This window comes from Candidozyma haemuli (genome assembly GCF_002926055.2).
Source record: "Candidozyma haemuli strain B11899 chromosome Unknown G_2014730914, whole genome shotgun sequence".
Classification (NCBI taxonomy): domain Eukaryota; kingdom Fungi; phylum Ascomycota; class Pichiomycetes; order Serinales; family Metschnikowiaceae; genus Candidozyma; species Candidozyma haemuli.
The window spans coordinates 689,229-714,017 of NW_020289905.1; the positions used below are offsets into that span (position 1 = coordinate 689,229).

At 42.8% G+C, this 24,789-nt stretch overlaps 13 protein-coding genes across 13 annotated transcripts; 6 read left to right on the forward strand and 7 right to left on the reverse strand. All coding sequences in view use genetic code 12, as the record gives it.

Moving 5' to 3' along the window:
* Positions 1-118: 118 nt before the first annotated feature.
* On the reverse strand, positions 119-1,222 carry DRG1 (GTP-binding protein; the record flags this gene model as incomplete). The annotated part of the gene is made up of 1 exon (XM_025488030.1): positions 119-1,222. One exon carries the CDS (start codon positions 1,220-1,222, stop codon positions 119-121), a length of 1,104 nt encoding a protein of 367 aa, XP_025341838.1.
* Positions 1,223-1,422: 200 nt separating this feature from the next.
* On the forward strand, positions 1,423-4,377 carry FUN12 (translation initiation factor eIF5B; the record flags this gene model as incomplete). The annotated part of the gene is made up of 1 exon (XM_025488031.1): positions 1,423-4,377. The coding sequence occupies one exon, from the start codon at positions 1,423-1,425 to the stop codon at positions 4,375-4,377; it is 2,955 nt and encodes a 984-aa protein (XP_025341839.1).
* A 101-nt stretch (positions 4,378-4,478) lies between these two features.
* CXQ85_004412 (uncharacterized protein) lies at positions 4,479-4,865 on the forward strand (the record flags this gene model as incomplete). The annotated part of the gene is made up of 1 exon (XM_025488032.1): positions 4,479-4,865. One exon carries the CDS (start codon positions 4,479-4,481, stop codon positions 4,863-4,865), a length of 387 nt encoding a protein of 128 aa, XP_025341840.1.
* A 291-nt stretch (positions 4,866-5,156) lies between these two features.
* PHO15 (4-nitrophenylphosphatase) lies at positions 5,157-6,092 on the forward strand (the record flags this gene model as incomplete). The annotated part of the gene is made up of 1 exon (XM_025488033.1): positions 5,157-6,092. One exon carries the CDS (start codon positions 5,157-5,159, stop codon positions 6,090-6,092), a length of 936 nt encoding a protein of 311 aa, XP_025341841.1.
* Positions 6,093-6,333: 241 nt separating this feature from the next.
* On the forward strand, positions 6,334-6,774 carry YPD1 (Ypd1p; the record flags this gene model as incomplete). The annotated part of the gene is made up of 1 exon (XM_025488034.1): positions 6,334-6,774. One exon carries the CDS (start codon positions 6,334-6,336, stop codon positions 6,772-6,774), a length of 441 nt encoding a protein of 146 aa, XP_025341842.1.
* A 206-nt stretch (positions 6,775-6,980) lies between these two features.
* On the reverse strand, positions 6,981-7,391 carry ALG9 (dolichyl-P-Man:Man(6)GlcNAc(2)-PP-dolichol alpha-1,2-mannosyltransferase; the record flags this gene model as incomplete). Its single annotated transcript, XM_025488035.1, has 1 exon — positions 6,981-7,391. One exon carries the CDS (start codon positions 7,389-7,391, stop codon positions 6,981-6,983), a length of 411 nt encoding a protein of 136 aa, XP_025341843.1.
* Positions 7,392-8,818: 1,427 nt separating this feature from the next.
* On the reverse strand, positions 8,819-10,102 carry ADE12 (adenylosuccinate synthase; the record flags this gene model as incomplete). Its single annotated transcript, XM_025488036.1, has 1 exon — positions 8,819-10,102. One exon carries the CDS (start codon positions 10,100-10,102, stop codon positions 8,819-8,821), a length of 1,284 nt encoding a protein of 427 aa, XP_025341844.1.
* Positions 10,103-10,445: 343 nt separating this feature from the next.
* On the reverse strand, positions 10,446-11,674 carry IDH1 (isocitrate dehydrogenase (NAD(+)); the record flags this gene model as incomplete). The annotated part of the gene is made up of 2 exons (XM_025488037.1): positions 10,446-11,501; positions 11,663-11,674. 2 exons carry the CDS (start codon positions 11,672-11,674, stop codon positions 10,446-10,448), a joined length of 1,068 nt encoding a protein of 355 aa, XP_025341845.1.
* Positions 11,675-12,449: 775 nt separating this feature from the next.
* CXQ85_004418 (uncharacterized protein) lies at positions 12,450-12,782 on the forward strand (the record flags this gene model as incomplete). Its single annotated transcript, XM_025488038.1, has 1 exon — positions 12,450-12,782. The coding sequence occupies one exon, from the start codon at positions 12,450-12,452 to the stop codon at positions 12,780-12,782; it is 333 nt and encodes a 110-aa protein (XP_025341846.1).
* A 60-nt stretch (positions 12,783-12,842) lies between these two features.
* On the reverse strand, positions 12,843-13,643 carry CXQ85_004419 (uncharacterized protein; the record flags this gene model as incomplete). The annotated part of the gene is made up of 1 exon (XM_025488039.1): positions 12,843-13,643. One exon carries the CDS (start codon positions 13,641-13,643, stop codon positions 12,843-12,845), a length of 801 nt encoding a protein of 266 aa, XP_025341847.1.
* A 1,105-nt stretch (positions 13,644-14,748) lies between these two features.
* Positions 14,749-21,641, reverse strand: CXQ85_004420 (uncharacterized protein; the record flags this gene model as incomplete). Its single annotated transcript, XM_025488040.1, has 2 exons — positions 14,749-19,719; positions 20,172-21,641. The coding sequence occupies 2 exons, from the start codon at positions 21,639-21,641 to the stop codon at positions 14,749-14,751; spliced, it is 6,441 nt and encodes a 2,146-aa protein (XP_025341848.1).
* A 298-nt stretch (positions 21,642-21,939) lies between these two features.
* Positions 21,940-23,045, forward strand: SEH1 (Seh1p; the record flags this gene model as incomplete). The annotated part of the gene is made up of 2 exons (XM_025488041.1): positions 21,940-22,984; positions 23,014-23,045. The coding sequence occupies 2 exons, from the start codon at positions 21,940-21,942 to the stop codon at positions 23,043-23,045; spliced, it is 1,077 nt and encodes a 358-aa protein (XP_025341849.1).
* An 82-nt stretch (positions 23,046-23,127) lies between these two features.
* Positions 23,128-24,405, reverse strand: NSA1 (ribosome biosynthesis protein; the record flags this gene model as incomplete). Its single annotated transcript, XM_025488042.1, has 1 exon — positions 23,128-24,405. The coding sequence occupies one exon, from the start codon at positions 24,403-24,405 to the stop codon at positions 23,128-23,130; it is 1,278 nt and encodes a 425-aa protein (XP_025341850.1).
* Positions 24,406-24,789: the final 384 nt, after the last annotated feature.

The following is a 24,789-nucleotide window of genomic DNA, read 5'->3' on the forward strand; positions in this document are numbered from 1 at the left end:
TGAAGATTTTCTTCAACATTGAGCGCGATATACAGGCAATTTTATTTCTTCTTACGCATGATTAAAATTTATCAAGACAATACCTATTGACGCACATACCACAGATTAGTCATGAAGTTTACCTCTTGAGAATCGTAATAACATCTTCATCTTGCAAAGTATGCGTTAATCCGACAATTTGGGGCTGGTGTTTGACAGATGTACCATAGACAACAGCGTTCTTGAAGTCTTCCACCAAAGATTTATGGATTGAATTACAGAAATCTTCGACAGAACAGCGTTCACTTCTTAGCACTACCGGCTCGTTGAAATCAGGCAATTTGCCCTTGGGCTTGGTATAAACACGCACAAGCCTTAAGCGATCCCACATCATCTCAAGAAGGTCGTCCAAATTCCATCCACTTCCTGATGATATGGGGACGGCGTTTGGAATTTTGTATAGCAAATCAAGCTCTTCGATCGAAAATGAGTCTATCTTGTTTAAGACGTAGATCGCAGGGATATACCGGCGGGACTTTGACTCAATAGCATCAATGAGGTCATCCACCGTTGCATCACATCTAAAAGCGATGTTGGCTGAATTAATCTTATATTCAGCCATAACAGCTTTGATTTCATCATTGTCGAGATGAGTCAAAGGAGCGGTTGTGGTGATGTTGATACCGCCTTTTTCTTTTTTGTTGATGACGATATTGGGAGGTTCTTTGTTGATTCTAATACCAACGCCCTCCAATTCTTTTTCGATGATTTGCTTGTGATGTAAAGGCTTGTTTACATCAAGAACAAGAAAGAGTAGATTGACAGACCGAGCCACTGCGATGACCTGTTTGCCTCGCCCTTTACCATCTTTGGCTCCCTCAATGATTCCAGGCAAATCAAGCATCTGAATTTTTGCTCCTTTATACTTAATAACACCAGGAACCGTTGTAAGTGTGGTAAACTCATAGGCAGCTGCTTCTGAGTGTGTCCCTGTGAGTTTCGACAAAAGTGTCGATTTTCCTACTGAGGGAAAGCCAACAAACCCCACTGTTGCCACACCCGTACGTGCAACATCGAAACCCTGGCCACCACCGCCACCACCAGAAGTACTATCAGATAGTAACTCCCTTCTTAGCTTGGCTAATTTTGCTTTGAGCTGTCCGAGATGAAATGACGTAGCTTTGTTTTTCTGGGTTTTGGCCATCTCATCTTCAATAGCCTTAATCTTTTCAACAGTAGTCATTGTATGGAAAGGTAAAGTAAATTATAAATGGCTTTGCTTGGTAATCTTTAAAAATTTGCAGTACACACCTGAGTTACGAGCATCTCATACCGTTCAGTTAGAGGTGCGCAGTAGTGTGCTAACCATCAAATACTGAACTCAGAAGAGAGCAAAAAAAAAAAAAAAAAAAAAAAAAAAACGGTGAACAGACAAACAGCGAAATGGCGAAAAAGTCAAAGAAAGGCGGCAAGTCTGGCGGCGACTTCTGGGACGAAGAGCCAGATGTAGAGCAAAGCATTGAAGCTTCCCCTGAAGGAGAAGATTCTGAGGCTCTAGACCAGGAGGAAACACCTGCGAGCGATGACTTCCTCAGTTCTATTCGAAGCTCCAAGAAAAAGAAAGAAGCTAAAGAGAAAGAAGAGAAGGAAAAAAAAGATGGACCTAAGCTTTTGAGTAAGAAAGAGAAAGAAAAGTTGAAGAAGGAGGCAGAGAAGCAGGCGAAGAAGGAAGCGGCCGCTAAAAAGAAGGCGGACCAAGCAGCGAAGAAGGAGCAGATCAAAGAAGCCAACAAGCAAAACGCTGCAGCAAATGCTGAGAAGAAAGCAGAGTCTCACAAATCTCCAAGTCCCTCGGAAGATTCACCAGAGAGTAAATCACAACCAAAGAAAGGCAAGAAAGCACCTGCTGGTATCGCTGCTTTGAGGAAGCAGCTCGAACTCAAGAAGCAAATGGAGGAAGAGCAGCGCCGTATCGAGGAAGAAGAAGAAGAGCGCCGTTTAGAGGCAGAAAGATCTGCTGCTCAGAAAGAAGCGGAAGCTGAAGCAGCCCGCGAGGCAAAGAAAGAAAGGGACCGTCTCAAGAAAGAGAAATTGAAGGCAGAAGGCAAGTTGTTATCGAAGAAACAGCGAGAGGAGAAGAAGTTGCAGGAGCGCCGTCGTGAGCTACTTTTGCAAGGGAGTGGTATTAGCGTTGCTGGATTGGAGAAGAAAGATGGTACTGAAAGGACTGAGAAAGGGAAACGCGTGGTATACTCCAAAAAGAAGCCAACAAAGTCAAAGAAAGAAGAGTCACAGTCCAAGATGGATCAAGAAGCTAAGGCCGATGAAGAGGTTTTGGATGATTGGGAACAGATGCTCGACGAAGACAATGATGATCATGGAGATTCCGGTCACAAACAGGAAGTCGAGGAGAGTAATGAGACTTCAGAACTCTCTGGAGAAGCTGATGTCACATCAAAGAGCGCTACAGAGCAGACACTCGATGAAGATTCTAAGACACTGGATAATCTGAGCCACGGAAATGTACAAGCGGTCCAGGAAATATCCTCGTCGCAGCCAGTGGTTGAAAGAGATACTGCCTCTATTGGGAAGGAGATGCGTTCTCCTATTTGTTGCATCCTTGGTCATGTCGATACAGGCAAAACCAAATTGTTGGACAAAATCCGCCAGACCAATGTTCAAGGTGGCGAAGCCGGTGGTATCACGCAACAAATCGGTGCTACATACTTTCCAGTTGATGCTATAAAGCAGAAGACTGCAGTGATGGCCCAATACGAGAAGCAATTCTTTGATGTTCCGGGTCTTTTGATCATCGATACGCCAGGCCACGAGTCTTTCACTAATTTGAGATCTCGTGGTTCATCTCTTTGCAACATTGCAATCCTTGTCATTGATATCATGCATGGGTTGGAGCAGCAAACCCTAGAATCGATCAGACTTTTGAGGGATAGGAAAGCCCCTTTTGTTGTCGCTCTTAACAAGATTGATCGTCTTTATGACTGGGAAGCGACCCCCAATAACTCATTCCGTGACTCGTTTACTAAACAGAATAAGTCCGTTCAAAGCGAGTTCTCCAACAGGTTTGAGCAAATTAAGCTTGCGCTCGCCGAACAAGGTTTGAACTCGGAACTTTACTTCCAGAATAAGAACATGTCAAAGTACGTCTCAATCGTGCCTACTTCAGCAGTCACAGGAGAGGGTGTACCGGATCTTTTATGGTTATTGCTCGAATTGACCCAGAAAAGAATGTCAAAGCAGTTGATGTATTTGTCTAAGGTTGCTGCTACGATTCTAGAAGTTAAGGTTGTCGAAGGTTTCGGTTACACTATCGACGTTGTCCTTTCTAATGGTGTTTTGAAAGAAGGTGATCGAGTAGTCCTTTGTGGCCTCAATGGACCCATTGCCACAAACATTAGGGCATTACTCACGCCCCCACCTTCGAGGGAATTGCGTATAAAGTCAGAGTATGTTCACCACAAGGAGGTCAAAGCTGCGTTGGGTGTGAAAATTGCTGCAAATGATCTCGAGAAAGCCGTTGCCGGCTCGCGTTTACTTGTTGTAGGACCAGACGATGACGAGGATGAGCTTATGGAGGAAGTAATGGACGACTTAACGGGCTTATTAGATTCTGTTGATACATCAGGCAGAGGAGTCGTTGTTCAAGCTTCCACCTTGGGATCTCTTGAAGCTTTGCTTGACTTTTTGAAGGACATGAAGATTCCAGTCATGTCTATTGGACTTGGCCCGGTTTACAAGAGAGATGTAATGAAGGCGACTGCAATGCTTGAAAAAGCGCCTGAATTTGCCGTCATGTTGTGCTTCGATGTTAAAATTGATAAGGAAGCTGAGCAATACGCAGAGGAGCAGAATGTTAAGATTTTTAACGCCGATATTATTTATCATTTGTTTGACGCTTTCTCAGCTTATCAAGCTAAATTGCTTGAGGCAAGGCGGAAAGAATTCATGGAGTATGCCGTTATTCCATGCGTTTTAAAGACGATTCAAATCATTAACAAAAGGAATCCAATGATTATTGGTGTCGATGTGATGGAAGGAACAGTCAAAATAGGCACGCCTATTTGCGCTGTGAAAAAAGACCCTACCACGGGCTCATCAAATGTGTTGGTCCTTGGTAAGGTTGTCTCTTTAGAGGTCAACCATAAGTCCGCTGATCTGGTCAAGAAGGGTCAGACAGCAGCTGGTGTCGCTATGAGGTTGGAGAACCCATCCAGTGCCCAACCTACGTGGGGCAGACATGTGGATGAATCTGACAATCTATACTCCTTGATTTCCAGACGCTCTATTGACACATTGAAAGACCCTGCATTCCGTGACACCGTTCTGAGAGATGATTGGCTCCTAATCAAGAAATTGAAGCCTGTTTTTGATATCAAGTAAATAGATTCTACTTTTGAGATGTACTGCGCGAACCAATAAAATTTCATACAATCCGCACTGACCAAATCGATGTGTAACTTGTACTCGAAACTCCTTTCACCATGCAAGATCTTCCACCCATAGGCGGGTACGAGCCCGTCCAATGGAAAAGAAACATTCCATCAAGAGGTTTCAAGCCCAGTGTATACTTTTGGAGTATCACAGGCTTGATTGCTTTCGGATTCTATAGATTCTACAAAGGAGTGGATGAACAACGAGAACTTGCAAGAGAGAAGCAATGGGCAAGGTTTTCACTTGAGCCTTTATTGCGAGCTGAGGAAGATAGACATCTTGCGAGAAGGTACTTTGCGGAACTTCAAAGGCGTGAAGAAATTGCGTCAACTATGTCATCGGCTGACAAAGCCAAGTTCGAGGAGAAACTTTACAATGATGACTCCAAACTCAGACTTCCAAGGTTTTCCGCAGGAGTTGATCCATCACAGCAATAGTTTATAGCCATAACATGAACTGAGGACTATAACTTCCAGCTTCCAGAGTAGGTACCTTATGTTTAACCTAACTAGTCTCATTCTCTATCCAGCCTTCCTATGAATTTAGCGAAGAAAACTTTCCTTTGCCATAAACTTGTGACACATTTACAGGGCTACATCCAATCTCTCTGCAAAGGTAACAACAGCCCACTCAATTTACATGCTTACAAGCTGTTGCAGCGCGGTAGAGAAGGGCAAAAAAGCAAAAAAAAAAAAAAAAAAACAACAACGAAGGGTAACGAGGTACGAATGTCTAAGGTCGACACATCCAAACAAGCGCAAGCAGTGCTTCAAGACTACGAGTATTTCTTGTTTGACTGTGATGGAGTGATATGGCTTGGGGCTCACGTCTTGCCATTCGTAAGGGAGACTTTATCGCTTTTAAGAAATGCAAACAAGAAGATCATATTCGTGACTAACAATTCAACGAAATCAAGGTCTGACTACGTGAAAAAATTCCAAGATATGGGGATCGAAGATGTAAGAAAGGATGAAATATTCGGCTCCTCCTTTGCGACAGCAGTTTATATCCAGCAAATATTGAAGCTTCCACAGAGTAAGAAGATCTGGGTTCTCGGTGAAGAAGGAATCGAAAAAGAACTTCAAGAGCTTGGATATGAAACGCTTGGAGGTTCAGATACATTTTACACGAAGGATGGCGTGAACTTTGATCCCAATGATGAGAGTCTCGCCCACCTAGATGACGAAGTGGGCGCAGTTGTTGCCGGACTCACATTTAACTTGAACTACTTGAAGCTTTCAATTACGACGCAGTATCTCCTCAAAGACAATAAGTCAATACCTTTCATTGCAACTAACATTGACTCGACGTTTCCTATGCAAGGGAAGCTTTTGGTTGGAGCTGGGTCAATCATAAATACTGTGGCTTATGCAAGTGGACGTGAACCCGATGCAGTTTGCGGCAAACCTAACCCTTCAATGATGGCGTCTATCATGGCGAGAAATCCTGGGTTGAAAGCAAATCCTCGGACTGGAATAATGATTGGCGATCGATTGAACACGGATATGAAGTTTGGAAAGAGCAACGGCTTAGATACTCTACTAGTCCTCACTGGTATTGAAACAGAAGAAAATGTTAAGAATCTTAGAGAGGGCGAAAGTCCCACATATTACGCTGATAAATTAGGTGATCTCTTCGAGCTCCTTCAAACCTCCGAGCAGTAGCTGCTTCGCTTTAGATTTTATAGGATTCGTTTCGCAATGATGTCACTGGACTGTACATAGAGCACGTGATCACTCTATTGAAAGGGGACTAGAATTTTGGTTGAGCTTACGACCAACACAAGTTAAAAACGTCACAACGCCAGTTACAACGCAAGAATAAAGTGCGGTACAACAAACACTACCTTCAACATATCCTTATCAACCTCCATCAATTAATTCTCATTTCATCACATCTGACAGAATGAGCCAAGAGCAAAAAGAAAAGTTGGAGAAAAGTGGACTCGTCGAATGGTCGGTCTTCTCTGAATTGGTGGCCATGGATGAAGATGAGGAAGAATTCTCAAAAGGATTATGTCAAACATTCGTAAACCAATTCAAGGAAACCGCACAAGAAATTGACGATAACTTGAAATCGAAGAACTTAGAAAAGTTGTCATCCTTGGGACACTACCTAAAAGGATCAGCTGCTGCATTAGGCTTGAAGTCAATCTCTACCCAGTGTGAACGCATTCAAAACTATGGTCATCGCGTGAACTTTGACAATTTCAAACCCGAAAAGGATGTTGACGAAGAAACGGATGAGTTTTGGATAACTTTGATCCAAGATGCCGTTAATAAAGCAAAGAGTGGCTTTGAAGAGTCTAAGGCAGCCCTAGATGAATACTTCGAGGACGAATTATAATTCATGACATGAATATACAGGTGATAACTGGTGGATATATTTGTCTGGACGGGCCATCGCAGCGGCAACTGAAAGCCTCTTTTCATAAAGCCATCAGGATGTCGAGCAGTAACATGCGGTGAAGGAAACTACAAGATGAGGCCGGAATTATGACGCAATCTTTAGATTATGTAGTCAACGAAACGCATTTCTGGCTAGTATGAATCCTAACTTGTAATTCGTAAAAGACAGAAATCCATATAATCGATCTCGTAATCAACGAAACGACGCAAGGATTTGGGAATGTAGAGGAGACGACCGACCCCTCTGTGCTGACCGGCACCATTAATCATCTTGGTGCAATGAACACGTTCAAACTGTGGGTCCAACACATCATCTTCAATCCATATGGGAGGATCGCCAACCAGGATATCTGATTTCGAAGAATTGTCAATAAATACATCACAACTCTTCAAGTCAACGATCTTGTCAACTGCAAACTTGTTTTTTGAATTCATGTTGCGAGGAATACTAGAGGTGACCTCACGGATTGGGATACCTTCGACAAAATCGCCAGGCAAAAGACCGTCGAAACTGCTCTTGACAAACCTCAAGCGAAAATTGTCGGGGAGAAACATTGATGTAGGAAAATGGTACCATTCCCGTCCAACGCATACGTTGACAGTTTTGTGGGCGTCATACTGCTCGGATATATCTGATAGACTTCTTGCCACAGATAGAGGAGCTGAATAATTTTCCACCAAATTCAACAACCTGAAAAACAGGATGGCTATAACGAAGCAGCCGAATAGATATTTTGCACACCTTAAAAAACGGCTAAACAGTGTCGAGCGTGCCAAATAGTTGAATACATCAGTGTATATCATTGCCGCGGCTAAACATATCATGGGGTAGATTGGATAAAGGAACCTTTCCTCTTTATGAGGTTGTGTTGCAAAGACCAAGCTCCATACCCACAAGGGGCAGAGTACGCAAATAAGCTTCCTCGTTTTGGAATGCTTGGCGAATAATGTTGAAATTGTAGCACCATAAGCCGCAAAGAACAGGACATTAAAATTTAGAAGTAGGTTTTTCACATAGTAGCTAAATGGTTCAATTCCAAATATCTCAGGACCCTCACCCTCTGCAGCAAAGACATTATAAAGTACGATATTGGAAGGAACGAATACAAGCTTTCTGTCGTAGTAAAAGGAATCAACGATAATTATCGCTGCCAGAAGAAGGCACATTATCAATGAGCAGCAGAATAAAATATAGCCAAGGTTTTGACGCTTATTCCATAATGTGTACAATCCAAAAGGTAAACCGAGAGCCAAAGTAAATGGCCAACCAACTAACCCACCAACAAGCAAACAGCTTATGGCAATAATTGAATCGTTGGAGGTGTATAACGTATCCTGCGAGCTATTGAATGATGAAAGAGCAAAAGCAGTACTTAGCGTTGCCCAATTCATAGCCAAAGAGGACGGTAATAAAGCACTGGACGCATGACCCATACCAGCTGATACGGTTGAGACTAGAAGGAACCATCTGGCCGTTACCACTGAAATGTTTCTCTTGACACTTCGAAATAGAACAAGCTCGGTGAATGAGGTGAATCCAGACAAACAGACGACCCTTATAAAATAAAAGAAATAGAAGGGGGAACGGTCTGTCCGGTAAGCTTCACATAGTCTCTTAATGGGAAAGTTCCTATGTAATATGGAATGAGATAGAAGTATGAACGAATAGCATGTTCGGGAGAGTATTCCCATGTTTGTTTACCAAACCCTCGAAAAAGAAGGTTTAGGGGCTCCCAGTAGTTGAAAGTTTCATCACAGTCTGCAATTATCATGAATAGACCACAGTAAATCCTTACTGCGACATTCAAAAGTATGATTAGAACATCGACTGAAAGGAATTTGGATAAATGAACACTGATAGATCTCTCTCTTTCATGGCTCCTGGACGGCATTAGGGAATCTATCTCTCAGGTATTTGATTTCGTTGGCTCTGAAGTAGGAACGCGCGCTGGTATAAATTGTCGAAATTCACTATATAACGATTAGTTCTTAAGCAACATAGAATCACGAGAAGGACCCACACCAACCCACTTGACAGGTACATTCAAATATTCTTCGATGTATCCCAAATACTTTTTAGCATTCTCAGGAAGGTCAGCATAGTTCGTGATCTTGCTGATGTCTGTCTCCCAACCGGGTAATTCGACATACTCGACTTCGACGTTAGCGAGTTTCAGCAAGTCTTCAGGAAAAGACTTCAACTTTGTACCCTTGTACCAATAGGCAACACCAACTTTGATGCTCTTGAAAGAATCGAGGACATCTAACTTGGTAATGTTGAGATCCGTGTATCCGTTTATAGCAGTAGAATACTTCAATACCACTAAATCCAACCAACCACATCTTCTCTTCCTTCCTGTGGTTACACCATACTCGGCACCAACATTTTGCAACGTCTCACCGTCTTGATTAAGTTGCTCGGTGGGGAAGGGGCCTTCTCCAACTCTAGTCGTGTACGCCTTGACGACACCGTACACATTTCTGATGCTTCTAGGCGGGATACCTAAGCCCGTCAAAACACCACCAATTCCTGTAGACGACGATGTCACATAGGGGTAGGTTCCGAAGTCCAAATCGAGCATCAAGGCATTTGCACCTTCCACAAGAATCTTTTTCTTCGAAGAGATTGCCAGATGCATAAACTCAACAGAGTCAACGACAAATGGCCTTAACTGCTCCCTGTACTTCTCATACCTACTAAGTTCTTCCTCAGTGTTGTAGTCGAATTCGCCGTAGCGCTTGTACCTCGAATCGACTAGCCTCTGATATCTGACCTTAAATTCTTCCCAAGCACCGGGTTCTTCAGAGACTAGATGATGTACTCTAATACCAGAGCGGGAAGATTTCGTGGAATATGTGGGCCCAATACCCTTTCCAGTCGTGCCAATGGACTTCTTAGTTTCGGAAAGCTCTGCCTCCTTCAACTTGTCAGTTCTTTGATGAAAATCAAAAACGAGGTGAGCTCTAGATGAGATGAAAAGTCTGTCTCTTCCCTCAAGACCCTTATTTTCTAAGTTGGTTAGCTCTTCAAAGAAGGAGGGAACGTGAATGACAACACCGGAACCCAACAAATTCTGACATTTAGGATTAACTAAACCAGAGGGAAGCATATGGAAATCATACTTGACCCCATTGACGACGATAGTATGGCCGGCGTTGTTACCACCTTGGCATCGAGCGCATACATCAATTTCATCACATAATATATCCACTAACTTTCCTTTTCCTTCGTCACCCCACTGAGCGCCTAGAACAACGTCACACATCTTGAGTTATAAACGTGGCACTTGTATAGAGACCTTAGTTGCAAGCTAAGGAATGAACGACTGAACGTTAAGCCAAAGAAAAGTTCGAATTTTTGGGACGTATTTAAATGAAGAGCCTGCCTGCATGAATTGAACAATTCCACGACCAATCAAGGGACAGCTTGACAACGATTTCTAAAATGCAGGTTTCAGATGGATACGAGATGAAGACCCAGACTTCAACAAAAACGTTAGTTTAAAGTGAATGGGGGGAAACAACGATATAACAAACTCTACTATTCTTCTCTTCCTTGTACGATTTGAAAATCGATATACACACGGCTATCTCTATAAACCATGGACATCAGGCGTTCAACTTTGCCAAGATCGCATCGGTGAATTCAGTTGTAGTGGAGTTACCTCCAATGTCTCTAGTTCTTACCTTACCCTCAGAAATAACGTCATAAGTTGCTTGAGAAATCTTGTCGGCATGGCTGTTCAAGCCCAAGTGTCTCAACAACATAGTCGCGGACAAAATCATAGCGGTTGGGTTAGCAGTGTTCTGGCCCTTAATATCCAAGCCAACATGTCTACAACCAGGTTCGAAGACAGCATACTCGCGGCCAAAGTTTGCACCAGGAACCAAACCGGGACCACCAATCAAGGCTGCTCCGATGTTGGAGAGGATCGAGCCATACAAGTTTGGAGTCACCAAAACATCGAACTGTTGGGGTTTAGCAACTGCTTGCATGGATGCATTATCAACAATCAAGTCATTGACCTCGATGCCAGGGTAGTCTTGGCCGACATCCTTAACAGTTGTCCTAAACAAACCGTCACCTAACTTCATGATGTTGGCCTTGTGGATCGCGGTCACCAATTGCCTGTTGTTCTTCTTAGCGAAATCAAAAGCAAACTTGGCGATTCTTTCAGATTTGAATCTCGTCATGATCTTCAAAGACTCGACGACACCTGGAACTGATTGATGCTCTAAGCCTGAGTACTCACCTTCAGTATTCTCTCTGACCAAGGCAAAATCAATTCCATCCAATCTTGACTTCACACCAGGAATATTCTTGATCAAGACCAAAGATGCATAGATATCCAATTCCTTTCTTAAAGCAACGTTCAAGGACTTGTTGGTCTTGTTTGTGGGAGTATACAAAATACCTTTCAAACCCACCTTGTTTCTCTTCAAGGAGTTAACTGCTTCAGTCACACCCTGGTTGTCTTCACTCAAACCAGATACATCGATCACTTCCCAGTTAATAGGAACGCGCTGATCCTTGAAAATGGTTTGGACAGAATCTGTGATCTCCTTACCGATACCATCTCCGGGAACCAATGTCACAGTGTAAGTGCCTCCGTATTTTTTTGGCAAGACTGATTCGGGAGAAGCAAATGTCGCAAGGGTACGAATCTATTGGTTAGTAAAAAGTAATTCGTAGAGCTTAGCACGTAGCTGCTTTTGTGAAAAATGGGAAGGGGTTAAGTAGACTATGGGCTAGACTGTACCGAGGTGAAACTCCTGCCCTCATAATTCAATTCATCTTATCAAAAGTAACATACATTTCTAGCAACTGGTCTGAACATGTTCAAGAAAACTAAAGAAAAGATGAGTTAAGAAAACGATACGTAGGGAACGCAGTTTTTCCGTTTGGTACCTTGGAATCACCATGGAAAAATTCGCACGAACATGCTTCGGACCCGAAACGCGATTTAATTGGATAGAAAATTTCCAATAACTTTCGGAGTGTGGTACATGCAAGGAAATATGGTTAATATTTTCAAGAGAATACTACAGGTACTGACAAGCATAAATAGTATAGATTTACGCCGTGGATTATGCTCGTACCAGAATGTCCCAAAGTCCTTGCTATTTCAGTTGGGGTCATCAAATCGTCTCCTAGGTGCCGATGATATTCGACGGCCTATTATTTTGGAGACAACAGTCGCAAAGTCTCGATTCTCTATTCTCTATTCTAATTCAAGGATTGTTCTCTCAATGCTCACATACTTTTTCTTTCTCCCTCTTGACCTTCGCTTCTTCTTTCCTGCCTTTCATCCTTCGATCTTTACTTCAGTTGTGTTTTGACATTTTCATTGTCGTATCCACACTATGGAGTTGGCGCGAAGATTAATGCGTACTTCTCCTGTAAGTGGTCGCAAGAACCTATCGCATCCAGATTTCATTTGCTAAACTGTTACACCCCCAGAGGTCTCTCTCCTTAACAACCTCATTTTAAAAAAAAAATTGTCGTCTTTTACGTGCATTTTCTAGATGACGATGAGTAATTGGAGGATACTTGCGAAGGATTTGCATCGTGAGCTTTTACGGGCTCATCAAAGAGTCCTTTCTTGTCGACAAATGTTGGACTATGAGAGACAAAAGGCTCGCTTAACTTACGAGAAATTTCAGCTTATCACCAAGCGGAAGCCATACGAGGAAGTGAACCGTAAGCTTGCCACACTCGAGAAAAATGGGTGTTTTGCCGACCCTCTAGATGCTAGCAGAGCGAAGGAATTAATTCGGAACTCGAAGGATATCAACAACCTCGGCAATGTTGTTAGATATCTCCGCTCTCAGAGGATTTATGATGAATTGTTGGGAAGATATAACCCTGGGCTCTCCATGAGCCAAGGCGAAAATGTGCAGAAGACAGCTAATATGGTTGGACTACAAGTACCTGAGAATAAATAAAATTAATCCTTTTTTTCTCCATTTTTAATATTTTTTTTATCGTTGCAATTTTGCTCCAGATTATGCTAATCTTTTGAAACCTTTCGGTGATGATAGCGCCTCAATACAATCATTCGAACGCTTGAGCCTCAAGTTTTCCGTCAATATACTGCCTTCCCTTTCTTTGATTACCCTATTTTCTTGGAAGAATTTCTTGAGACTGTCAACCATCAACACGTCATCATAATGTTGCCGATTGAAAAGAGGGACAGCTCCGTTCTTTCCCAATGATGAACGCTGTAGTAAAGATTGTAGATACCGAGAGCTAGCGTCCAAATTATAGCCATATCTGTCCATTAGAAACAGTAAGGCTAAAGCGTAAATGAGTGAGTTGGAAGCGTGTTGTTGGTTGAACTTGGACGACACGAATAGGATGCCTGCTGACTCGTTCACAGTAGTTATGAGTTTCAAAAGGCGGTTGATGTTGAAAAGCAGCTTCAAAGGGTTTCCATTAATAGTTGGAGAATCAAAGGCCAACTCTGCATTATGTAGGTTGGAATGGATGTAGTAGTGGATATTCTGATTATACTGGTAAAAAAAAGCCAAATAGTGCTGCAAAACTTTATTAAAGCGTTTGTGGAAAGCGTTAAAAATTGCCAGGCCGTTCGAAATACTAGGATCGAGATTGAGGATAATGACGTCTGAGGATATAACAGGGATCTGTACGTCAAGGAATTCGAGAAAGCCAGATGAACATCCGCAGTTGACGACTACCTTAATGTTTGCGCCATCTATGAACTCGCCGTTGAGCAAGGATGTATAAGACCCAAGGAAGACACCAGGAGTTAGTTCTATTCCAGAATGATGCTCGAAAACAACCATTCCTCGCGTGAGCTTAACAGAATTGGTACTGCCAGGAGACGCGGAACAGAAATATGATATATCTTGTTTTAACCAAATTCACTGAAATGAGCTACTCCAAATTAAAACTCTCAGAAAAAACAGGGATAAGGGAGCAACAAGACTTGTTGATGAAGTCTACTGACCCTCAGAAATAATGGGCGGTGCCTCTGGTTATATAGCCATCGCTTATGTAAGAGAACTTTGTACGTTACACAGACGATGAAGGCTGGCGTGCCGGACTGAACATGCTGGACAAGCTGCATATAAGACCGCTTTCGACAGTACAGGAACGGTGTAATGCGTTGTGGCAGGCCGAGTAAAAATTGTAAGGCACTTTTTTTTTTTCTATTAAATTTTTGCAAGTCTCTGCGCACAGTAAATGATTGATTGGCCCAAACGGGCTCTTCTATCCGTTGCATAAACATCTCATCCTAATGCCTTAGCATCTCAAGAATAAAATTCGATTATTGGTGACAAAAGTAATGTAGTTCTTTTCCGGGATGCAATCGCTTCAGTTTTGCGCAACTGTATAGTCTCCTTTTATCTCCACATCTATCGCGAATGTAAGACTTCCGCAACTATAACTTGATAATGCTCTTGAGTATATTCAAACGCAATGCTTTTCGACACTCAATTGGTATCTGCTCAATTGTAGGTACCGGACTCTTAATCAGACCGAGGTTTGTCGTGAGAAATGAATCAACCATCTCGTCTATATCCCCGAAGGTCCACAACAATCCAGCTACTTACGACGTTAAGAACAAGACGACAAAATATCAAGACTTGTGTCTTGGCTCCGTATCGGGACTCTTCCTAGGGTGTGTTGTCGGTAAGTTTTCTTCTTTGCTTGTGTTTCTCGCATTATCAACTTACTTTTTTCTAGAATTTCTTGAGAGCAGGGGCATCATCACGGTCCCATGGAACAGCGTGCTTGCTATCGGAAGTACTCGACTTGACCTCAAAGACTTGATTTTCAAACGAGCAAGCTTCAAGTTGTCATTTTCAGCTGCCTTCCTCATAGCTGCATTTAATATATAAACTCGTGTCTTAGTATCAAACATGCTATGGTATTATTATGTAACATCTAATCACCGTGCTTTATATCAGTCATAACGTCAAATGATCCGGTACCCACGTTAGACAACAAGCCCATCACTATCTTTGCTGATGGCGAATCCAAATCCTCTCTTTCGCCATCAAGCACAGCCTTCGTCAAGAATTGGCAGGTGGTCTCATACGACATCTTCTTGAATGCGGAGGTCGAAGAATCTATGCCTTGTCTGTTAAAAGCACGATAGGTACCTTCTCTTGTCATCATGTCAGCAATGAGGTCGAGATGACGCGTTGAAACAGAAATCGCATAAGTAGAGAAAACGTTATTGATCTCGTTCACGATTGTGTTTCTTGCTGCCTCCACACCATAAGTTTTCAAGACCGAAACAATATCGTTGGACGTAATAGCATTGACGTCGATGAAATCATCCTGCTCCCACATCGCCTTGAAGTTAACACCTTCGGTGGTTAAAGCACGCTTGCTGTTGTCTTGCTGTGGACGAAGGCACCTTCCTATGTTGGTTATCTCTCTAACCACGACACCACGACATAAATCCTCAATGATGTTCACCATCAATAACTTTTGGACATCTCCAAGTAGTTCGATTTCGAACTCGCACCAATGACCAGCTTCGTCATCGAAGTTGTACTTTTTGATGTAATGATGCGATGATATCACTTCCGCTTGCCTATCTCTTGCAGCTCGAGAGAGATCCTTGGGTAAACGCATCTTCTCTTTTGCTTCATCGAGTACCATCTTATCTTCTCCATCGGAATCAGAATCCGATTCCGAATCGTCAGAATCCCCTGATTCTTCGATTTCCTCGTCAGAAGTTTGCTCCGCTTTCCTCATATTTTCGACTTCGTCTTCGTCAGGTTCATCATAAGAAACAGCTTGCTTAGAGTTGGTCCGGATCTTCTCATCTGTAGCATCGTCGTCACCTTCTTCCATGTCAGTAATCTTACCAGGTAATATAGCAGCGTCGGTCTGAGATTTCGGCAAAGCTTTCCCAATTGAAGGTTTAGATGAGTTCTTTGTTTGCGTCTTCAAACTTTTGTTGATTGCCGACTCCAATTTGTCCAAAAATTTAGTAGAAATGGTGGCTTCCAACTGCTCTTGCGAAATGTCATACTCATGCTCATACTCCACCTTCGGGTAAAAATTAATTCTGACCTTGTATGCTCTATAGGAAGAAGTACTTCCTTCTTCCACGCCAGTAGTTTCAGTCACAGTCACATCGTCAATAAATTCACTCAAGTAAACTTTGCCGATAGACTTGCAGAAAGAATCTGCCATGGAATTATCCACATCTTCTAATATAGGCAAAGACATCTGAGGAGTTGCGATCGAAGCAGACGCAGTCATGATGATCTCTCTCATTCTTGGAATACCAAGTGTGACATTAGCAGCTCCATGACCAGCAAAATGGAAGGTATTCAAGGTCATCTGGGTCGATGGCTCTCCAATAGACTGAGCAGCCACAATACCAACCGCCTCACCGGGGTTGATCAATGACCTCATATACTTGAGTTGCATTAGAGCTTTGAACTTCTTCTCACTGACCGCATCATCCAGATGTTTAGAGAAAAGTGCGGCGTTCTGCTTCGTGAAAGTATCCAATTTATCCTGAAATTTCTCGGAAACGGAACCCAAGTATTTCGAAGGACTGAAAACTGAAAGAACTGGATCATATTTTGCACTCTGCTCGTAATGGCTCAACAGTGAATTTTTCTTGAAATGCTTTCTTGCTTTCTTGGCGTAGGACAACGCTGCTTCCGTATCCAAGTGGCCTGCAAGATCTCCTGGGTTGTAGCGACTGACTAGAGCATCGTAATTTTTGAGACAGAAATCGAACTGGTTCATGTGAGATTGCTTGGTGGTATCCACGGAGTCTCCACCATAAAGGAACTGAAGTAAAGAACCATCACCATCCCTCACAGAATTATCATAAGCGACGTGCACACCTTCCAATTGCTTTGTAAGACAGCGCTGTAAATAGCCGGATCTGGAGGTCTTAACCGCAGTATCGATCAAACCTTCTCTACCTGCCATACAATGGAAGTAGTACTCTTGTGGCCTGATACCAGAATAGAAACGACCCTTGATATAACCACCGGCTCTGGCATCTGTTTCAAAAGGTTTGAACGAGGGCAAAGTCTTACCGCTCACCATAACCGGCACTCTTCTTCCCTCAAGGGCTTGCTGGCCGAGTAAACACATGATTTGAGACACGTTAACACCCGAGCCTTTGGCACCTGACAATGCCATAGCTTGCATACTATTATATGGGAATCTTTTCATGGTGCCGTCTGGAACGCATTTACCAACAACTTGTGATGTGATCGCATTCACCTTCGATTGTGTGATAGCATCCAAAATTCCCAGTTTGCTGTCGTCTCTCAAAATTTCTTCGAGTCTCTTTAACAATTCCTTGTCATTGTTAGGGGTTGAAGTATCTAAATTAGTTACTTCACATGCTGCAGCTCGTCCGATATCGACTGACTTCTTCAAAATGTCATCTCTCCATTCGTTTCCTTCTTTCGTTAATCTCAAATCATCCATACCACAAGTGAATGCAGTGGTTAATGTATAATTCGTGAAAAGCCTTCCCAACACGGACAAAGCTTTGCTGGCGATTGAAGGCCCGTAAACTTCATGAAGGGAATGAACAATACCATACTGCGCTGCACCGTATTGCGATTTGTCCAAGATACCACAGAGAAGTTCACCATTTCTGAAAACCACGTTATTCTCCTCAGAGTCCTTGCCCCAGTATTCATTCTTCACCTTGTTCTTAGATTCGAGATTAATCCCTGGGACATCTTTGGGCTTAATATTGAGAAGAATTGTTGTGATGACTTGCTTTCCTGTCCAAAGTGCTTCCGGCTTCAATATAGTTGGAGGGACAGTAAGAATGCGAGCTCTTCCGTTGGTGTGACCATCTTCGGGTCGAATGCATCCATAGACAAGCTGCTGGTATTTCTCCCTTGTGAAAAAAGTATCCTTGTTTGTCAACCAAACTCCCGCACTGATATGATCCTGAATAAGACCTCTGAGAGGAGACCCCGATGTTGGAGTCAAGTACTGGGAGTCAGTATTTGCAAGATTGAGTGCCTCCGACTTCGCGTTCTCATTCTGTGGAAAATGCATATTCATCTCATCACCATCAAAGTCAGCATTATAAGCACCAGTATTCGCATAATGCAATCTAAGGGTTTTTTCGCCAGGCAAGACTCTTACTTTGTGTCCCATCATGGACGCCTTATGCAAAGTAGGTTGACGGTTCATGACCACAACATCGTTATTCTTAATGTGTCTAAACACCTTCTTGTTGAGGCTTGAAAACCCGTTCAATGGGGTGAGAAGCTGATTTGCCACGGCTTTTCTTTGCTCTAGAGACATACCCACTAACGAAGTCATGAACCCATCTTCGTTCTGGACCTCAATTGCTCCTGGCCATTTATCAGGACCGTTGATAACGGCCTGTCTTAATTCAGAAACATTATGAGAAGTAACAGGTTCGGGATAAGTGAGCTTGACAGCAAAGACGGGAGGAACACCAATCTCATTCGTTTCGAGGTTCGGGTCTGGCGAGATAACTGAACGAGCTGCATAGTTGACACGCTTTCCCATCATATGCTTCCTAAACAATCCCTCCTTCTTTTCCAACGCTTGTTTAATTCCGGGGGTAGGCTGCTTTCCGCCACTTCCATTCATGTTCTTGCTGGAATCAATAAACACGTTGACGTCGTTTTGAATGGTAACAAAAGCATTCATCAATCTATTGAAAAGTATTTTTCTGTTTTCTGCATGAGATGCCTTTTCCTTTGAGAATAGAGTGGATATCTGATCATTCAAATCCCTAATGAGCAAGCAAGTCTTCAAAATATTCGACAAGAGTTCATTCTGCGCATTCTCATGAATTTCATCGCCGAGTTTTGAAGGAAGACGGAATCTCGTTGCTGGGACAATTAAAGCGTGAATGAAAAACATATCAGCACTTACAACATCAATTGATGTTGGCCTGGAATGAAAGACCTTCTGCATGATCGCCTGTTCATTCTGGAATACGTTTCGTAAAACATACCTAACCTCCGTTGAGAGAACATATTTGGAGCCCGATCTTGGTTTCAACTTGGGGACTGTGGTCGGATGGGATGATGTCGAGTTCTTCTTCAAAGCATCTGGTCTGGTACCTCCCTTTACCCTGTTGCTGCTTTCCTGTTTGTCCGTCAAAGGGTTCTCAAATATCTTCACAGCTCCATCTTTACGGAATGTAGGAGAAAACATACCACAATTTTCGCATTTACCTCTTGACAATATCTTCTTGTAAAATGCACCAACAACTTCCTTCCGAACTTCCCCCACGGTTTCTGTAACAACTCCTTTAGTTTCAGTTCTTCCCTCTTTCAATGCCGCGGAGATTGCCAGTTCGACAAACAGCTCTCTTTTCTGCTTTAAGAGGGAAACGGTTTTCGAGTCACCAGGGACGTACTCCTTGCTGTCGTCCTCTGCCTCATCAGCATTCGCATTGTCCAGGGCAGACATGTCTTCGAGCTCTTGACACTCTAAAAGCAAGCCATACTGAATCAAACGAAGCTTGCATGCAAATTTATGAACCTCCAATGAGTTGAGTCTGAGGTGATGGCAATAAAGACAGGAGGATCTCAAAAATAGGAAGACTTGATTCAAAAACAATGGATTATAAACTGGCACTGGTAAATCAATATGACCTTGATGACCAGGGCACGAGTGTTCGTCAAGTCCACAAGTTGTACACAAATTCCTCAAGAAAGCTCCGAGAGCCAAATCATACAAGCCATTGGTGATAGGATGGCCAAGATTATCAAAAACAACAGGGTTGGTAATTTGTTTAGCAGACAACTTTCTGACTTCGTCAGCAGACATTACCCCAAAGTCGACTGAGGTAACCTCCGACCCAACTGGCTTTGAGATGTCCATGATCGTTGTCCTTTTCTTGAAAATTCCAGTGATGAAGATCTAAAATTCGAGAGATGAGATGCGAAATGAAGAGAGCAAATTTTGTATGCATTACTGTTAACGTGATCTATGGCAGGTGATCATTAAACAGTATGTGCGGCGAGGAGACTCTTATCGAATCATATAAAAAAAATACTCGGGCCTGAGAATACATGGTTAGCATGGTGTATAATTTTTTTTTTTTTAAACCCGATTCTTTAATTAGCAGGCACGTGTACTATACAGCTGTCTGGGCACTACTACTAATCAGCAAGACCGATAACGATGTACCACAAGCGCCGAGTGATCTCTAAATGCAGAATTGAATTGGGTATACTCGGTACTGTTTACTTGAGACGCAAAAAATAATTCGAAAACGACCGACCTGATATGGGTCATTGATATCATATTATCGGGAAACCTGTACTTTGTTAGAAATCGAAAATCTACTGAAGTCTGACAGGCTATTTTACACCCCAGGACAAGTTATCATATCCAAAGACCCAAGGGCCCAACGTGTGACGCAAGAAAAGCATTGTGATGCTCAATGCAAACTGGGAAACCAAGATAATGTAGCAAAGTTTTTTCTCAGTCAATGGGCCGATGACAACTAGAGTAAGGTTTATAATGGTGAGATTCGAGAACTCTGTAATCTCTCCTTCGCGGTTCCTCTTCACGGCGACCATACGAAGGCTAGCAAGCATCTGAATTAGTTTCTTGCCTAAAATGTTACCATTCTCAAATTTGGCGTAGCTGGGGTACATTAAATCCTTCTCCGGGTCAAAATGGGGTAACCGGTGTCTGGGGCACGGTACGATATGAAACAATTGTGGAATAGAATAAAGGAAGTTGATAATTTGGACAATGAACAACATCAAAAGCGTTTTAGAAAAGTGACCAAGAATACCAATAACAGCAAAAACCATACCACTAAAATAGCAATACGTATCTCCCACGAAAACACGTGCCGGATATCTGTTATAGACGTAAAGCCCAAGGGAGACACCTATAAACGGTATCAAAAAAACTGCTGACAATAAGTGAGAATCACGGGCAGCCTGAGAAATGGACAGTGTGTAAAGATAGGCTAGGTCGTTGGATAAGAATACAAGACCAAGCACGATTGATTGGCCGACTTCTAACCCATTGATACCTGCCAAAATGTTAATTGAATTCGGACAAAAGATAGATAATGCTGACATATACCCATAATAGAAAACTCCAAGGTCTAAAAGAACTGGAATGTCGGAGCCGATGGTATAATCTATTGCTAGTGTAGTGAATCGGAGGCCCGTCACCTTCGTGAGTAGCTCGTTCGCTAGACGGGATGTCCAATCTATGAAGAGAACGAGGCGAACACCTGAGCTAGATTTGGTGATGAAGCTTGGAACAACGATTGAAGTCACACTAAAGTCAACATAGTACACAATTAACAATGGAAGTGATGCAACAGCTGGTAAGAAAAACTTATGTCTCCACCTGATGTCGAACAAATCGTCAAAAAAGCCCAAGATGATAGTACTGAGCAAGCATAGGGCACCACTTAAAAACTCTGCGAGCTTGTTATGTGGAAATAATTGGTTTCCAAGATAGGCATTGTATTGATCTTTGTAATTGGAAAGCATATCGCCGTCGTTCGACAAGGATGAGTAAGAGACCAAATACTTGAAAAACACAAATGGTATAACAAGCACGAGTAGCACCATGTAAACTATGGAAGCTACAACTCCCATTGATTCAGGAATAGGATCAACGGGGCCACGTTTAGATAGATCCTTTCCTTGTAACCCCACCTTCATGAAACTTGGACCCAACCGAGGTATCAAGTAAGTGGTGAGGACAAAGCCAATAATCCCAAACGCAAACAGCGTTTGCAAGGGGCTATCAAAACGAATAATGATAATTCCTAAACCAATCAATCCAAGCTGAAGGAGGCCTTTCATTTCTGTTTGAGGTAGACTTCAGGAAGCTTTTGGTGAGAACGCGCATCAAACCTGTCAAGGTTGACCAGGCATGGACTGCCAGACCAGCAGTTTCCAAGAGATAGCTCCTTAAGTGTATGAAGATTAGAAAAGAAAAAAAAAAATATAACAGAAGGGGATCAAAAAGTTCTAGTCTTGACTCTTTTCAAATAAAGACGAATATGCCTTAATTAGGCTCATGTTGGGGTATAAATGTGACATGGCCTGCAGAAGCAATATTTTGTAAGACTACGGGCCTTACCTACTACTTAGCGACAAGATGCATGTTTTCCAGACAGGCCACGAAGAACTTGTGCATGATATAAAATATGATTACTATGGCAAGCATGTGGCAACAGCTTCTTCGGACCAGCACATAAAGGTTTTTGACCTTGATTCTGCTTCATCTGCATGGGTACTCAACGACCTGTGGAAAGCCCATGATTCTCTGGTAGTGAAACTATCGTGGGCACATCCAGAGTTTTCAGGACAAAGGCTTCTCGCGTCATGTTCTTATGACCGTACAGTGAAAATTTGGCAAGAACTGTCAAATGAGTTACATGGATCAGGTCGTCGGTGGGTCAAATTGGCGACATTAGCATCCGAATCCTTTGGCCCTATCTACGATGTTGTTTTTGCTCCTTCACATTTGGGCTTGAAGCTAGCTTGTGTTGGATCCGATGGTATCACACATATTTATGAGTCATTGGAGCCATCTGACTTGTCCATTTGGTGTCTTACTTCTGAAATACCTGTACTAAACCTGTCGCTTCCCGCAAAGAGTCTTCAAAGCAGTTTCTGCATTGAGTGGTGTCCAGCAAAGTTCTCGAAAGTAGAGATGCTATGTATAATAGCTCTTGACCAGGGTTTTATCTATGGGACAGGCATGGAAACCCAACACACTAACGTGAATAATGAAAGGGCGGGTGACGGTTTAAACATATCCAACAAACAAGCATTCGACCTGCAAGTTCTTCATGACAACAACGAAAAAACCGAAGTAGAAGGTGCATATCTGGCAAAGCATCTGTCTGCGGGAGATTCTACTGATACAGCCAAGTATGTCAGGCTTTGCAGTCTACCGGAACACAACGGTCTTATAAGATCTGTCAGTTGGGCACCATCAATGGGTCGAAGCTATCATCTTATCGCTACTGGATGCAAAGATGGATTTATCAGAATCTTTAAAGCGACAGAAGCTAACGACAATGGTTTGAAGATTGAACTTACAGCAAAACTCGACGATCACAAGCAAGAAGTTTGGAGAGTTGCATGGAACAGTACAGGCACTATATTGAGCTCAGCGGGGGACGATGGTAAAGTGCGTCTATGGAAGCAGAACTATATGAATGAGTGGCAGTGCATGAGCGAAATAAACAGCAGTAATAGACTGGACTATAGGTTGGATGGTGATCACGATAGGCCACCTTTTGTGCAGAGACCGTCAACAACTAGGTGATATTACATTTTAAACCCGTCTTCTGCGCTTGGTAATTAGAGGCTTGTCCTGGCTATCCTCGCTCGCTTCAAGTTGCTGCCAAAGATCCTCATCGTTTTGGAGGTCTTCAGCTTCCTGAACAGACTCCTTATCAATTGCCGAAGATGAATCGTCTTCAAGGAATAGAATGCTACCTATCTGGGTGCCGAGGTATACTTTCGCAAGTAATCTTCGTGTTTGGACGTCAAAGACCCGCAAATATCTATCCAAGCCGCCTGTGGCAATTGCATCTGTACAAGGAGATGAAACTATACTGTTTATCGCTCCTGTGTTCCCTCCTTGCGAGTATTTCCCGAGCACTTTGAGGGATGGTCTGTAAAAGGTGCCCGCAGAGGCCGAAACGATGCGGATAGCCTTGGCGTCAACCTTCACGAGTGAAAGCCTGGCAACAAAAGTATGCGTATCAGCAATCACTATATCCTCTTGAGAGCTTGTCGCAAACTTCAAAGCATTTATAGGTTTTTCGCAGACTTTATAGGAAGCAACTGGTTCCAGCTCAATCAGTGTATCGTACTCTCTGATATGACCGTACCATGTCGAAGTAACAAGCCTGAAGCCTTTTGAGCGATCCATTTTGCGGAAAAGAATGCCTGTAATCCATATCGGTACATCTAAACCGAGATGGTCGGGTTCAACGTTCTCTGCCTGAAAGAGAACCTTTGGCTTCCAATAGCTGGGGTCCTTCCGTTTTTGTCTATCCTTTTCAAGAAGCTTCAAATCAAAAAGCTTTGCTACTTGAAGATCATTATTCTTACCACCGTATGCCACGATTCCCGGCGAATACGGATTCATAGAAAAGGCACTAATAGTATTGTTCTCTTTTGTTCTTGAGGGAAGGATGATATGAATGGGCTCGATATCATCCGTAACATCAATTATGAATACAGACCCCGATTCAAAAGCCACCATTATAAAATTGAGAGACTCAAGTTCTATCAATGCAATAGGCTTGTCGCCGGCCTCACCCTGTAACTTGTATGAGCGTAGAAGTTTCCCAAAATCATCGGACTCCCTATTTGAAACATCGTGAATATCAACATAACCATTCAAACGAGCAACTGCTAACCTCCCATCTTTCAACATCGTCATCTCCCTGACCCTATTCTTGACATTAACATGTTCAGATGCCTCGAGTACGCTTCGTATGAGTTCGGGTTGAGCTCCCTCTTTTTGCGAAGTATCAGTTCCTTCTTGACAAATCACCTCTTTCACGTTACCTGTTTCGTCGGCAGATATGAGGAAACGCATGCCGTGTGAATGATGGATGTAGAAACCTAAGAACGAGCCGATGAGTACTAAAAAAATCGATGCGCGGCTCCCGATGCTCATCACAAACTTGGATCGCATAGCACCTGTCCTCAATAGACCCTTCTAAATCGGTAATATTGGACGAAATATCTGTTATTTCAATCAACTCATTCCAATTCACAGTTCAAAGAACTCAATCTGCTTTTCGATATATCTGTAGTGCTTGCTAGACTGCAAGATTCAGAGTTGACTGTTCTATCCCCACATATACCATTTCTGAATGTTCATAAGAGGACGAGATGAGACTTCTATGAGCATTGTATCCAGCAAGGTCTAGATTCCTTATCCGAAGACAAGCTGTTCTCGTTAAGGAGACTGCGGCCT